This window comes from Carassius auratus, unplaced genomic scaffold (assembly GCF_003368295.1).
Source record: "Carassius auratus strain Wakin unplaced genomic scaffold, ASM336829v1 scaf_tig00215399, whole genome shotgun sequence".
NCBI classification, from domain to species: Eukaryota; Metazoa; Chordata; class Actinopteri; order Cypriniformes; family Cyprinidae; genus Carassius; species Carassius auratus.
In genome coordinates, this window is record NW_020528066.1 from 59,466 (window position 1) to 75,505 (window position 16,040).

The 16,040-nt window shown below is 39.2% G+C and overlaps 1 protein-coding gene across 7 annotated transcripts in view; it reads left to right on the plus strand.

Annotated features, from left to right (window-relative positions):
* The first annotated feature begins 1,210 nt into the window (after positions 1-1,210).
* The window catches only part of LOC113094517 (kin of IRRE-like protein 3), a 187,802-nt gene continuing 172,972 nt past the window's right edge, over positions 1,211-16,040 (plus strand). For 2 of the 7 annotated variants that reach the window (XM_026260097.1, XM_026260103.1), the window contains exon 1: positions 1,211-1,797. In XM_026260097.1, coding sequence (XP_026115882.1) covers positions 1,755-1,797 — 43 coding nt within the window. In that variant the 5' untranslated portion in view covers positions 1,211-1,754. The remainder of the gene's footprint in view (positions 1,798-16,040) is intronic. The other 5 variants (XM_026260100.1, XM_026260104.1, XM_026260101.1 and 2 more) reach the window with 4 other exon arrangements.

The following is a 16,040-nucleotide window of genomic DNA, read 5'->3' on the forward strand; positions in this document are numbered from 1 at the left end:
ATCTTGTTCTTTTCCTGTGTTGTTTAACTGAATAAATGCATCAGGAAGTAGGAGGGAAATGCATCATGCAATATTTAGTGTGTGAAACAGACTTGTTAGCAAGCTATGCATTAGTGAGATTAACAACTTCTACATTAGGGGGCAATAAATGATGAGTCTGAACTCTGTTTTACTCATTTGGAAAAGAGGAGCTAATCAGGTTCCAGCTCTGGGTTGTTTTAGTCTGGCTGAGACAGACTTTTGACTTTCGGATCCAACTTGCATCCTTTTCTGGCCAAGAACCGCCCACTTAGGGAGGAAGAGATTGTCCTAACATGCAAAGCTACCAATCTCAGCTTACCTTTTTATTAGACATGTGCATAGGCTTAAGCTGTTGGCAGATTTCACTGTGGAAACTACCTATGTAGGCACACCCTAGCAACAATTTAGAGGATCCTAGAAACCTAGAGTAACATAAATAAGAAATATCTTGCCACAAAAACAACATCTATTTTTATTCAAGCAGACAACCAGTATGAAGAATTACCCAGATGACTGTCTAGCAATACAGTAACAAACACTTAAAACACATTATCATCTGTATAGCAAAAAAAAAAAAAAAAAAAAAAAATCAAAGCCATATCTCAATACCAGATCATTGTAGATATATAAGGGTCAGACCTTTTGATTTGGACAGTCAGCCAGTTCTTAGTTTCACCCTGATAACCACTATGCCCACTCTAGCAATTATCCAGAGTACCCTAGCAGCCATATCACAGCTTGAATAAGCCATATCTCAGTAACAGATCATTGTAATATACTGAACCATACCAACTACATATAAACACCCAACCATCTATGACATCTAGCAACCACACATAACACCCTAACAATCACATATTAACTAAGTCTACTAAGACTACATAGACTAGAACAATTCAAACTTCAGGATATTAAAATGACTTTCATCAATCTTGTATCCGTCCTGACAGACTTATTTGATCTAGTATATTTTTCATGCAATGTAGAAGTGGGTTCAGACATACTATGTGTGAAGACACATAATCAAATCAAAGTTTCTATCTATTCAGGGAGAAAGAGAGAAAGTAAATCCCATAACCTAAACCCACTCAACCCACCCAATCAGATCAGATCAGAGAGTGTCCCATTTTATGATGAGGTTTGAAATTTTTTTATGTAGTATGAATTACATGGCTATGCATTTCTTTCTTTCTTTCTTTCTTTCTTTCTTTCTTTCTTTCTTTCTTTCTTTCTTTCTTTCTTTACCAATTCCCAAAGATAAGGTCTAATTCCCAGCCTCTTGTTACAACAGCACTGTTACGCTTGATCAGGTGGGCGGGCCTTGAGAGCAGCCAGCCCCCGCCTTCCCCTGATCCTCCACTGAGAGAAAGAGCGAGAGAAGAGGAGGGAGGAGTGGGGAGGAGTGAGAAAGAGAGAGAGGCAGACTGACTCTGTGAGCTGGAGAATGGAAGAGCAGTGTGTGAGAGCAAGAGTGAGAGAGTGAGAGCACGAGTACTCTGAGTTTATGAGAGCGCCAGTCACTTCAGTTACTGTAGGACAACACAGCAGATTGCTATCGCAGCACACTGAGAGGAGGACACTAGAAGAAAGAGATTGACAAAGAGCCTCTCTTTATTAAGAGGGCACATCGTGGGACTGACAATAGCAGCCAACCAGAAGAGTCGTAGGTCGGTGTGTGCGTGAACAACTTCTCCTTGGTCCCCGAGAGATCACCACCCTTGCAAAGTGCCGAGATGATCACAGGGGTCTTTCTGATCTTGTGGCTGACAGGTCACGGTAAGCTGCCTGGTCTCCTTTTCTCCGCTGTGTTGTGTCCTGTGTCAGTGTGTGTGAGCAGGGAAGCTCTGGGAGTTGAACTCCGAGGCTGCAAGGCAGACTCAAAGGTTTTGGCTGCGAAGCCTTGAGTTTGTGTTAAACAGTTTAAAGTAGTTGCATGGCATCTTGTTTGTCTGTCCCACGAGTTTCACCAAACCACAAGATCTTGAACTTGAAAAGGAAGCTTGGCGAGGGATCTTGACCGAAGCACGTCAGTGGATATTCATCTTGCACACCGGCGAGCAAACACAACACACGGTTATTCTTAGACAGCCTCTGAGTCTGTAAACAGTTGGGCTTAGAATTTGGCTGATGGATGTTTCCGCTGCTTGCCGCAAGGTGGTTGTCTTTGAAAAACAATTGGATTGAATCGGAGGCTGCCGCGGAGACTCTCAGAGGGGTCGCCGGCTCGCTCGTACGCTCCCTCCGTGAACAGCTGAAAGGGCTGGCAGCGACTCGACAGAGCTAAATAGATTGAGTTGATTGTCCTCCTCTGCAGCGACCGGTGACCCAGAAAGGAAAGTTCAAATAAATCCGAAAGCCTCTGGACTTCATCTGAAGCTCCTTGTTTTGGAAACCACCGGCACTGGCTGCTTTGTTTTTGGTTTATCAAAAACAAAGTCCTCCGACATAAATCATCTTACGCTACAGAGTTTCAGCTCACGAAGTACAGCTCGTTCTCTTCCTAAGCTGTCTCTTCCTTCCCTCAAAGTATCTTTTCCCCCATTCACGGTTAACACGCAGTGAACGCAAATCAAAGCAGAGCAGAGCAAACTTAATGACCTGTTTATCACTCAACTTGTTTTCTCACTCCGAATCTCATTAAACTATTGCAAATACTGTACCCCTCACTCACGATCTGATGGCATGTTCACATAACCCACAGTGCTGATATATAACTTCACACACATAAACCCAGTCGCACGCTCTCGGTGAGAGAGTGTGAAACTACTTTGACGGTGACAGTGGGAGTAAAGCATGGGGCGCTCTGTTTCTTGTTTAGTAGATCATGCCTCTGGAGGCTGTCAGCTTTATGATCTAGTTTTATAGCAGTATTAGCCATGTGTCCAGGTTTTTTTTTTTTTTTTTTTTGTCCACTGGGGACGGTTTATTTATTTATAAACACATAAAAAAAAAAAAAATTGATTAAATTATATATTTGATTATATCTTTCACGTACATTTTCACGAAAGATTTTCACATATGCTATTCTAAAAAAAAAGTTAACATAAGAAACTGTCCATGCATCAAATTGATTTACTATGTTATATTATAATGAACTGAAAGAATTATCAATTAAGAGCTCATAAGCCTTTTAAATTGTCATTAAAAAATATCATAATTATGGAGACGTTCATACAACATGCTAGCGATACACAAGTGTTGCCAACAGGAATGCAGTCAGACAGTCTGTCTCATCTCCTTCCCGTCTAACTCTTAAAAGCTCACAGAAAGCATTACGCACTCGGTGAAGTCTCCTTGTTTTGCTTTGCTGTGCTGTTGAGTTGAGCTAGGTGTTGTGGTATTAAAAAATAAAAGCAGAACAGGCAGGTAAACATGAGATAACAACAGGGGTTGCTGTCGCCCCGCTCTGCCCCTGGGGATGGCAGGATCCCCAAAGCTAAATTGTGTTGTATACATTTTTGCTGTTTATGGAGCCAACCAGTGTCAGCAGAAATAAATATATAAGAAAAAGTCCTGGAGAAAAACAAGTCTTTTATATAGAAGGAGTAAAAAGAAGGATGAGGAGAAGCTTGTGTGTGAGAGAGAGAAAGGTTGACAAAAAGTCCAATAGCAGCACTGGGAGCTTAGAAAGACCGTATTGAGTTTTTGTCAAGAGTTGAGGGTTTATGTAGGGCACTCGCACTCTCTCTCTCTTTCTCACACACACACACACACACACACACACACACACACACCTGGTGACAAGCCCTAACTGATGGCACACTCACGAACAGAATCTCACCCTTGTGCGGCACTGAAAGCTGTCACACCGCAGGCAAACCTTCTGTCCAAGAGCTTGTCTCTCCCTTTCCTTCTCTTTCTTTCTTTTTTTGGACATTTTCTCCCCTTTTCTCACTCTCTTAGTCATAGTTTGTTCATTTTTCTGAAGGGCAGCATTTTCTCTATCTTTTTCAATCTGTCCACTTTTTTTTTTCCATTTTTCTTTTCTCATACATCCCTCGGATAAAAATGTTGCTTCTTGCTGTATCTGTTTCCTGTCACTGCAAGTGCCAGAAGAAAGTTTTTTTTTTTAAAGGACTTTTCATCAGAAGATATCCTTTTATTTTCACCAGTATTTTTGTCTTATTTCTCATTAAAAATATGCAAAAAAAATCCCTAGAACAACTTTTAATTACTTGAAAATCGAAATTGCGTGAGACGGTATGACTTGTTTAGGCAGAATTGGGTTTATTTATCTCAACCCACATTTTTCTTGTTTAAATCATAAACCTCATTAAATGTTATTACATTCATGCTTAAAACAAGAAAAAACTCTTTGCCAGTGGGTTAAGAAAAGCAATTAAACTTAATTCTAGATATATTTTCTGACAACAAGTTTTATTATCTCATGAAATTATGCTTCTCCAAGCTATTTAATTGTTCGAAGGATGTTTGGGTATTCCAAAAAGCCAAGACAAAACTACTTGTTTTATGCATCTGTCCGTTGTTGCTTTTTGAAAGAAAATCAGATTTCTTTCACTCTCTTTCTTTTGTTCTTGCTTTCTCGTCATTGTCTTTTTCTGATCTTTAATCATAAACCTCATCAAATGTTATTACATTGAGGCTTAAAACAAGAAACAACTTAATATTTTCGGAGAAACATTATTTCATTAAATTTAGCTTCACCATCCATTTAAATAGTTTGAAGGGTGACTGTATACATGTAAACCCTGGAAAACAGGACAAAAATACAGATTTGCCTTGAATCTGTTGGCTTTTGTTCCGTCAGTCCTTCGGATGAAGATGCTACTTTTGTCCATATTTGTTTCCTGCCACTGCCCGTGTCAGAAGGGAAATCAGTGTTTTTCATTGCATTTCGGCAAAACATCATAAAAAAGCTATTTTAATATATGCTTCCAATACTCTGTTGCAGGTCTCGACATTATAGAGAGTCTCATTACACTTTACTCAGCTTTCCTCTCGTGCGCTCAAGTCCACTGGGGGCAGTGTGGCATAGATCTGAAGACTCATTTTGGATCTGTCTCCATCTATCCATATTCCTCTTGTCCTCCATCACTCTCACCCTCCCCCCGTCATCCTCTCCTAACCGCTACCGTCTTGTTCTGATAGATGAGGCAAATGCTCTTCAGGAGCATCTGGTGTTAAGTCCCCACGCAGCCAAGGGCGTAAGCTGTGTCTTAACCCTCGAAAGCAGGTCTTAGTGTGTCCGCTGTCTCTCTCTCTCTCTCTCATTCACTAAGCTGCGCCTCAGCAGGCTGGTAATTAAAATGTCACTTTTGGCTGTTTTTCAGGCCAAATCTCAGCCGCCTTATACAAGTATAAAGGGAATCAAACATCCTAGTGTGTTTCATTGTAGAATGTGGAACAGTTTTTCCCTGGTCAGACTTAGCAAATCATTCTTTGAAACATCGCAAATCCTTTTTCAACATGAACGGGGCCCAAAGCCGATCAAATGTAATGGATTTTTACATCTCAGTCATATTTCAGGGTTAATTAAATTCATATTTCTGCATGACATTCCGATTTCTACTCTGGCCCGGCCATTTTTTATCTTTGGATTAAGCCGTTTTTGTATGCCACTGATGGTTTCTCATTTCCAAACAACATAAATGCATAGTGATCACGGAGAGTAAACTCATATCAGTATTCCACGGTCCTTCTTGCTGTCATTCTTTATCGACAACCAAAGAAAAAGAGCTGACACCGACTCTGTGTACAGATACATATGTGAGTCGCTGAGCCGTGATTTTTTTTTTTTTTTTTTTTTTTGTCTGTACCTTGTGTGAAGTCTGACCCCCTTAATGAGGACCACGTACGGCTATCTAATTTCTTCCCATATTAGCCTACTCCCACACCCTGACAACTGCATTTCTCAGAGAGAAGGATGTTCGGTTTGAGAAGTAATAGAATTTCTGACGGAAAACAGAGATTAAATATGTTTTCATATTTCATATATTCTTAGTCCCCACTTCATATGCAAATTCCCTGGACACAACAGGGGTTTAGATTTTAGTTTTTTTTTTTTTTTTTTTTTTTTTTTTTTTACGGTAAATTAGTGAATTGCAATTTAATTGTGTTTGCTTGTTTGTTTGGTTTATATCAATTTTTCAATATTAATTTAATGTTGACCAGAAATGTGATCATCCAATGGAATTTCAAATATATATATTTATAAAAAGTAAAAAGTACAACAAATCCTAAAAATGCGAATATAAGTGATCATAGCAAACATGCAAAACCATGGGAATGTCACAATTTACAAAATCTATAAATCAAAAAACCTCCAATCAACCAATCAATCTATCAATCAAAATCTTTTAAATCTAATCTTGAAAAAAAAAAGTATAAAAGCCACAAAAAAATTTCATGCAGCAATATAAACAAAATTGAATGTGTGTTCCTATGTTTTTGTTTCATCTTGCCTCTTTAAAACAGAATTCATTGGATACTGAGAGGGATTTTTCTTTTGTCGGTCGAGTTGTTTGTACCTCCTCAGATTCAGGTCAAGAGAAGATGGCCATTAATTTGGCATTGATTCCTGAAATCCAGTGAGAGCAGCTTTGCTGAGAATCTCTGTGCATAAACAAAATGTGTTTACTGGACTTTATTAAGCTGCACCAATGAAATCAGTTCTTAACCACAGCAACAGAAACCAATCCCCCACCCTTCATCTCTCTCATCCTCTGCCACTCCCCTGACCTGTGCCCATCCTGTGCCCTACAAGCCATCCCTCCGGAAATCTCACAGCCATAGAGCTGAATTGCTGGATTTATCCAAATTGGTGCACTTTTTGAGAAATGGGCATTATGTGGGATTACATGTCTGCTGAGCGTGATGTTAAGTAATTTAACCAGATGCTGCGGCGATCATGAGGTCACCTGCAGAGCTTCTGTTGAGTGCTCAGTGTTTATTCCATGAGGATAGGCAGAGAGCCAGAGGGGGCCAAGAGGGAGGGAAACGTCTCTCTTGATGAACCTGTTGGGCAGAGAGAGACTTAAAAGGGAACGGCGGGTCAGCCTCCCAGGAACACGACGAGGATTTTGCCACAGATTATGGCAGAGATTAATGCCATCTAAATTGCGACCTAATACATGGATTCAACTGCAGGAGAGACGTTGTGCCTGTTTTAGATGGATATATTCTCAATTGCGACTTCTAACACTGAAATAAATGTATAAACCTCTTTGGTTGAAAAGGAAGAAAACCGTCCGGTTTTTATGATACTTTTGGAGGCTATAAATCCTTTCTTCAGTGGCTTATCCTCTGCTTGGTGGTAAATAAATAAAGCACTGTAAATGGCTGACAGGAGTTTGGTGTCAGTGTAGAAGCTCACAGGTGAGGTATGGAGGTATGTGAGGCACTGCAGGAACTGGGTTCAATCTGACAATGACTTGCGATCACTTTTGCTGGATGTTTCTAGGACGGCACAATATTACACCTGAATGAACCTGACGGACTCAGTCTTTGTCTCCCTCACTCTTCAGCCCTGCCAGGCTGGCGGTTTCACTTCAGTGTGTTACATGGACAGTAGAGTGACATGCCAGCTTTGTGTGTGTGTGTGTGTGTGTGTGTGTGTGTGTGTGAGAGAGAGAGAGAGAGAGAGAGAGAGAGAGAGTATATACATGTGTGTGATGGCGGTGGATGGTTGCTGTGCAACACCAATTACAGTAGTGAGCCTTAGCATGGCAATATAAATGCTAATCAGCCTTTAAACTTGTACTCTGGGAAACAGAGAAAGACAATAAAGGAATTTAACGTAAGGTGTATACCTGATATTATGATTATTGAATAGAACTATCATAGAGACAAAAAAAGACAAAAAAACTACTATAGTACCTGGGAGATGCTCAGATATTTAGAAACCACTAGCATTCATGTGACTGACGTGGCATAGTATAACTTATTGATGGCCATTGTACTGTGGTTTAGCCACTCAAAGTCTTTCTGATCTGTTCCAGACAAATGTTCTATTCACAAAACAGCATTAAAAGTGAAAATGTGCAGGCTTCAGTGCAGACTTTAAAAGTTAAAACAAGCTGCTGAAAGCTTTCAACAATTTTGGGGTCTGTTTGCAGGAATACTAATAGCTTCTATCTCACATGTAGTTTCTCCAAACAGAACTCGAACAAGTTTTCAGCTCTCAGCCATGCTAATGCTGCTAATTAGCGTGCTAAAGGAGGCATTACAACACAGACAGCAGCAGAGACCGTGAATATGGCTCCTTTTCTTGTTCTCTCGCTCCTTCGTTATGACTATTCCCTCTCTATGCATCTGTCTATACAGGCGATATTTCATATTTCTGGCAGGCTAATTAGAATGTTGGTCAATGGAAATGTAGGAATGTTTGATGCTTGTGTCAGATGAATCCTTCTGTTTGGAGCATGACGTGAATACCTAAAACAGAAATAGATGTTCTCTGACATTTCTAGTAGCTTTGCTGTATTGTATGCCTTGTATTAAGGTTACATCCTACAGGAGGAGCTGTGGAGCAAAACTCCTCAGTTCAACATCAAATGATTGATTAGTAATTGGAAGTTAACCAATTAAAGTCAACCAAATTATTTGCAAAATTAACTTAAGTGGTTAGCTGATTTCCAAGCTAGCCTTATTTTTATTTTTTATTTTTTATTTTTTGGTGTTATTGGAATCAGTCCATCTAATTGAGTAACTGCCTTTTCCTTGTGAATGGAACCAAAGTACAACAAATATAATTGTTTCATTCCCATATATATATATATATATATATATATATATATATATATATATATATATATATATATATATATATATATATATATATATATATATATTTGTTTTGTTTCTCTTTTTAATAAAGTAAATATAAAAATATTTGCTAGATTTACATTGTTAAGAACTGTGGAAATTAATTATCACAGTCTGTAAAAAGGGTTTGTAAAAAAAAAAAAAAAAAAAAAAAAAAAAATTGAAAGCTGATACTTAGAACTGAGCTTCTAAATTAGAGGTCATGAAAGCATCTTGGCTACTCAATACAAAAAAAAAAAAAAAAAAAAAAAAAAAAATGAATCTACCATCAAATCATGTTGATATCACCAAAGGCATTCAGCCAGGATTTAGGACGAAAGCATGTGTTCACATCAAACACCCCATGAGTCAATACATCTTCTATTTAAGGAAGTGTCATTGATGGGACCCACAGAGCAAAATAGTTTTTTTTCCTGCATTGAATTCAGCAAACAACAGTTTTGCTCTCACCACACACCTACGTGTCCTTCATTCTTTTATTCTCCAGTTTCAGCCTCTGTGTTCTCAGCATTGTTATCCTAAAAAACATTCACCTCAGATTCGGCGTTGAGCTTTCAGAGTCAGAATGCTTCTCTGTGAGAGAGGGCAAGCAATGTTATGCACGCTGTAATTAGCCAAAGCCTTTTTTGTGTGCATTATGATTTGGTTCCCGTTGAGATCCTTTCAGATGGCTCTCCTATTTATTTATAAGTATTTTACAGTGCTATCCTGCGAGCTTCGACTTCAAAGGGAGTTTAATAGTGTGGAGTTATTCCATGCCAGTGCATCGCATGAAAAAATGCTAATGGGCCATCAGGGTGGCTAAATGATTTGCTATCCTTTCAAACGTGCTGGCAGGGGTTTCAATCTGGCTGGCCTCCCAGGCCAGTTGACAGTGGTCTCTGCTCGGTCTCCTGAGGACATTAGTGTGAATCAGAGAGTCAGCCAGGAGGTGCTGGGGTGCTGCGCCACCTCTTGGCCACAACCCAGCTCTCCACGGCCTTCCCCTACCCTGCACATCAAAGCAACCACCTCTCCATATATATGAATCAGCACTTAGAATAGATTTAATCAACTCCTCGATGGCTCTTTTGGAGTTCAACTGAACAGAAAGGTGTTAACATTGGGGCACCGAATGGCCTAGCTCTTATTGGAAATGGGGGTTGGAGGTGAGACGAGGGTCTCCAGGAAGGCCGGTGATAAAGGTGCTAACATTCAGAGATTGGATTAAGAGCAGAGTGCCCCCTAAAAGAGAGTGCAGTTTATTGAAGCCTTATCTTAAGTGATAATGTTACCATGAAGAGCAGTGTAATAGCAGCAAAGTGGACTGCAGCCATATAAAAGATATGGGGCTGAGGCAGAGAGCGAGATGATAGCCTGTGTAAGTGTGTGTGGTCCACACATTACGCACCCGAGCCCGGCAGACTCCTGGGTTAGGGTGTTTTTATTAGGATGTTGAGAGAGAAAGGATGCCGGGTCAAAGGAAGCTACCCATCAATGATCAAGCCTTCAGTTTAAATCACATTTCCTCGAACGAGAGTGAAAGAAGAGCCACGTCATACCTCTAGCATTTAATGTAAGGCACGACTGCTAGTGTAGAGCAGACCCTTCCCGTCAAAATTTACGTTGTCTTCCATTCCCTTGACGGTGTGTTTGCAAGGACATCTTTTGTTCCTTTGTGATAAAATAAACTCCCAACCTTCAACTGAACCCTGGGACCCATTGTGATGCGCAAAAGGGCATCTGAAGACACCTGTACTGGAAGAACTCAGCAAAACGACTTCTTCAAACATGGAGAAAGCAATGTTTTGAGATGTTTAGGAAAGCCAAGCGTTCCTGTTTTCCAGTAAGACTCAAAGACTGTGTTATCTAATTGTTGTCTGATTAGGAACATCAACAATAGCTCCAAAAGTAAACAAAGTGATCTCCTCAGAAAGCTGAAAATGCACAACGCGGATATGATTGTTGTCACAAATGAAATGTAACTGAAAACTGTCAAGGTAAGCCATATCTGTCTGTGTGCTGACATTCATCAGTGTGCATGCCAGTTTATCATATGATAACTGTATTATCAAGTTTGTTTATTTTTATATGGCTAGTTTTTTTGGTATGTCTGATGGTATTAACATACATTACGTGCCACTGGGGCCTTTCGACATGAACATGGAAGATATTTAAAAAATGCACCAGGTAATTTACTTAAATCACAGAGTTACAAATACTTTATCTAGTGAAAGGTAACCAACAAAGGTAACCAAGTTCTCCAAATGACATTTCAGGTTCTCTTAGTGTCGACACTGAGAATTATTAAAGCTTTCTATATCAGCAAAAAGTACTTTCATAACACTAAGCTTGTCTAGCTCTGGTGTTTTAATAGACTGTCTGGCTGGAGTATATATGATGGTCTGGAATGGCTCAATAACGTCTCGGGTTTCACAATGGAAGAAACAAATGTTAACGGCGTTGTGATGCAACACATCTCTTTCCACTCTGACCCATGCATAGTTAAACCATTGCATCATGTATTTTTAAATGCTACCTGAATCAGAAAAATACAATTATAATAAAAGAAAGTAATTTGCTTTAATATATTCACTTCATTATCAGTTACCACCACATAAATGGCATACAAAAACACATCTAGATGCATTGAATAACACAATGTATGCTTCTCCATTATGTTGTGCTAAGCGAGTCAGAACATTCTGCCTCTCAGGTATGAGTACACTACATACACAGATAAAGAAACACATTCTCCAAGTGCAAGAGAGTGCATTAAAGTGTCCGAGACAAATGCAACTTTCTGCCTCTGGTATTTGAAGGTTGCCAAACAAGTGACTTTCATCTTGTCAGCCAGCAGACAAGGCCAACAAAGGCAGAGAACACTTCTAGTGTCCTGGGCTTGGAATGAGAGGGGATAAGATAAGGGAAACGAATGAGAGAGAGACAGACAGAATTATGGGGTCTTTTCATTCCCAAGCCCTTTATGGTGTCCTCAGTGAAAATGGGATCTACTTCATAGTCCTTTCCATCACCTCGGTCGTGCTCATCATTCTGGCTCCACTGAGGTGAAAATGGAAAAATGGACTCTATCAAAGGGTTCGGGCGCAATTAAGAGGGCAAGCGCAACGACCACGTGCAGGACAGGGGCGGCACCCTGATGTTCCCCGGCGCTAATGAGAGAGGATGATGAATAGGAAATATGAGCAAACCGAGCCCCAATTCTCTACACGAGAAAGCAAAGTGCTAAAAGTTTGAAGGATGTAAAGGCATCATCTTTCTTGTAATTTGATGTCTTGCTGATAGAGTCGTGATCTAACGGTTATTGCAATGTGGGTGACGTTAGTTTGAGTTAAGCTTGCATCATTTCCTTTCGACCCCTCTGCTGTACAAGTCAATAAAAAGTGAGAAAATAGGTGTGTTATCTGTCTTTTGTGACACGCTAAAATTTGTTTTGATAGCCCAAAACATAATTGGTTTGAAACCCTTCTCCATTTAACTGTAGTATAATGATTATAATTATATGTTTTTTATTGGCTGAGACTGCATTGAACTAAGTAGAAATATTTCATGTTCAAACCAATCATTTGAAAAATCATATACCACAAGGTTAGGATATTTAGAGTATTTCTTTGAATGTCCTTCGACCTCACAAATGAAAGCATCAGCATATACAGTGCGTGTTATACTCTTGATGTAGATTTTAATCCCAAGACTCAAATGCTTAAATGAGAGCATGAAGAGATCAAAATAAACAAGGAAGAAGAAGAGTTTTAGATTCAGCTATGGAAAGACAGATGTTTGCAGAGGGATGAGGCAACAAAGAGAAGAAAACAAGTGAAGTACAGAGGGAAACAGGGAGAGAGAGACTGACCGGTATCTATTGCTGCTGGAATTCTCTGCGCTGAATTAATGATGCCGCAACAGAAGAGTCAGGCCCAGTGGAGACCTGAACCAGATTTCAACCTGAGGTCCCTGGAGGTGGGAGCCTCTCAGCACGACAGCGGAATTGGCCACAGCGTCATAAACTAGCCCTGAGCAGGACCGCCGGGACCCTTTTCATCACCATGCTTGCTCTAGTGCTCCCCTGCTCCAAAATTATGTAGGACATGGACGGGGACAGAAGAAAGTGTGCATGTTTGGGTAGCTGGCTCTATTCTGAAGCCTAGTGCACAGCTTTGTCTCCTGTCTATATACTGTAGGCAACATCTTAGCTAAAATAGAACTTTAAAAGAGATTTAATGTAATCTAGATGTGGCATAAAAAGCATTTTGCACTGGATATTTGACTTTCAGTTGATAGCTCTGTTAGCATGCTAACCTTCATAATTTATAATAATCATTTTGACTACACTTTCTTTGACTTCATACTTTAATCAGCATTTAGTGATCCATATGATGTTATGTTATGTTATGTTGGTGATTTTGTATGATTTTATATGATGTTATTTCTACAGGCACATATGATTATGAAGGTCTACTCCCAAACCTAACCATAATAAAAAAATGAATGAAATGGAAATTATATATATATATATATATATATATATAATAATTTTCCATTTCATTCGAATTAGCCACCAAAACGTAAAATAGTTGCAGGTTGATTTGTAACTTTATAATAAGCATACAAATACATTTCATTCATTCATTCATTCATTCATTTATTTATGTATTTATGTATTTATTTATTATTATTATTATTATTATTATTATTATTATTATTATTATTATTATTATTATTATTATTACATTTTGATTATTTTGGTCAATACATTATTAAATACATATATTTATAAAAATGGGTCTTATCAAAATCTCATTGAAGGAAATAGGTGGATATTTTACACATGCAAGACCAACTACTATTTGTAAAAAATAAAAAGTAAATAGCACAGCCACCAGCAGCAAAGTGTAATATGCAGTGTCTCACAAATGCAGTTTATTATGCTCAAACAGTGTTTAAAAAAAGCATATATATAAAGTAGGTCTATACGCAGTCCTATAAGCGAGTTTTGGGTTTCTATCTAACAGTGGAGGTGATAATGCCATGACCTTACCAACTGACCATTGGCTCTTTTATTTAGAAGGTGGACTTTACCAGGGACTTTTACTGGGACTTCACCTTTACTAGAGCCACCATACTACGCATTGGAGATTCTCCCATATACAGAAACACAAGTGAACTGTTTTTCATCGCCATATTTTTATCAATATTATTATTATTATTTTTACTGAAAACAATGTATTCTGGGATTCATGATACATTACATTTGATTACATCTCAGACTTGGGTGGAAAGACGGAAGACTATCCTTCCTGTTTTTTCATATCTATTTTCACATCTGATACATACCTATGGCATCTTAAAATGCTGTCTAGATAGGCAGCACACTACATTTCACAACAGAAGCACAGTGTTCCATAAAAAAAAAAAAAAAAAAAGCCCTCATAAATTAGTACAACAGACCGTAGTGAGACAGACTCTGGGAAGATAAAGCTGAAATGATCAGGCAGCAAAGGAATGAACATGATGAAATAGACGAAGAGTGGGGGAAAGAGAAAGAGAGATATAGCATGAGGAGCAGAATGGGGAAGTGAGGGATAAAATAGATCCGGTGTTAGCGACTCAGCTATCACTAAAGCAAATTACCCACTTTGTGCAAGGAAAATGCGTTTTCGTTCCCGACACTGCTTATAATGAAAACGTAGCAAAAATCAGTCCACATAACTCATCCTCTCCTTTCCTCCGCAAACACTCCTCGCTCAGAGGAAGGCACGCTCCACTAGTATGAATGCAGCTGGAGAAAGCCTGCGAGCATATGTCATTATAATGCTTAGACAAGTGGAAGAGAGCAGGGGAGATGGCAGTGAAAGGGAGGGCAGAAGACATTACGTCGTAGAGGGGCTGTCAGACAGAATCAGTCTCCAGACCTCCTGCAGTATTTACAGGTCAGAAGAGGAGAGGGACCCCCACATGTGCCACCCCTGCTTCTCCAGAGATGTGAGAAAAAGACGGATAGAATAGAGGAGGATGGGAAGAGAGGTGGCCAACGTGCCGTCTGGCTGACAGGTGTGAGTATTGTTGTCTCTAATTAAACGAGAGAGGGGCTGTGGGCGAAACGGGTCAGAGATACGGCTGCCAGACATGTCGCTCGCTGCCAGAGCATCCAAGGGTCAAGCACTTTAGTTGTGAATGCCAGACAATTAGGTACAAATTATTGTCCACCTAAATGGAATGGCTAAAGGGTCTCCAGGGGTCTGATTTAATATTTAATGACCTTACATTTACTTTGGCGCAGCTGCGAGTAATTGAACTCTTATTGTTTGGGAACAACAGATCATGGATCTATCTATCTATCTATCTATCTATCTATCTATCTATCTATCTATCTATCTATCTATCTATCTATCTATCTATCTATCTATCTATCTATCTATCTATCTATCTATCTATCTATCTATCTATCTAGTTTCAGCTTCATTCTTTTAAGTTATAAGAACTATATTAAGTTGAAATGACATTTGGTCATATTTAAAAAAATGTTAAGGCATGGTTTTTTACAGTGCAGACAGATATGTTTATCTAGAACTTGACAAAAAAGTATTGGAGTTCTGACATCTGATTGCAGATTGTGTCTTGGCAAATATGTGCACAGTTTGAGATGAAGACTTCTGAAACTATAGCAATGATTCATGTAAAATTAATGGGTACGTTTTTTCCTCAAGAGAAACATCTGCGAATGCAAAAGACCTCAGCAAGTCTCAGTTCAATTTCTTCTGTCTGGGACAAACAGATGTGCTCTTACCTGTGCTATAGACTGAAAAAGCAATAATGTGTAATTTGACTGTACTTTAGATGTAGACTGCTGTGTTGAGCCTTCGGCATGACTTGCGTCAGGGTTGTGTGCTCGACATAAGCATCACGAGTGCTTTGACCTCGACATGATAAGTGCAGAAAGCATCACTTGGTAGAAAGAAAGTGAGAAGTGTACACAGTAAACAGCAAAAACACGCGTTTGAGCTTCAGGCGAGTACTTTGATACTAAAATAAAGTCAGGACTGAATGTGGGTTTACGAAAGTTTCTGTCTCACGACGATCTTTTTGAATTGAAATTACTTGAAGAACTGAGGCGGCGTAACATCAGGTGCCAGGCTGAAAAAAACAACCAGTTTGCTTTTCTCCAATGCTAAGATCCTTTTTAGTCTCAAAAGAACCCCAAGATCTGTATTGATGATGGAAGATAGTGCCAATAA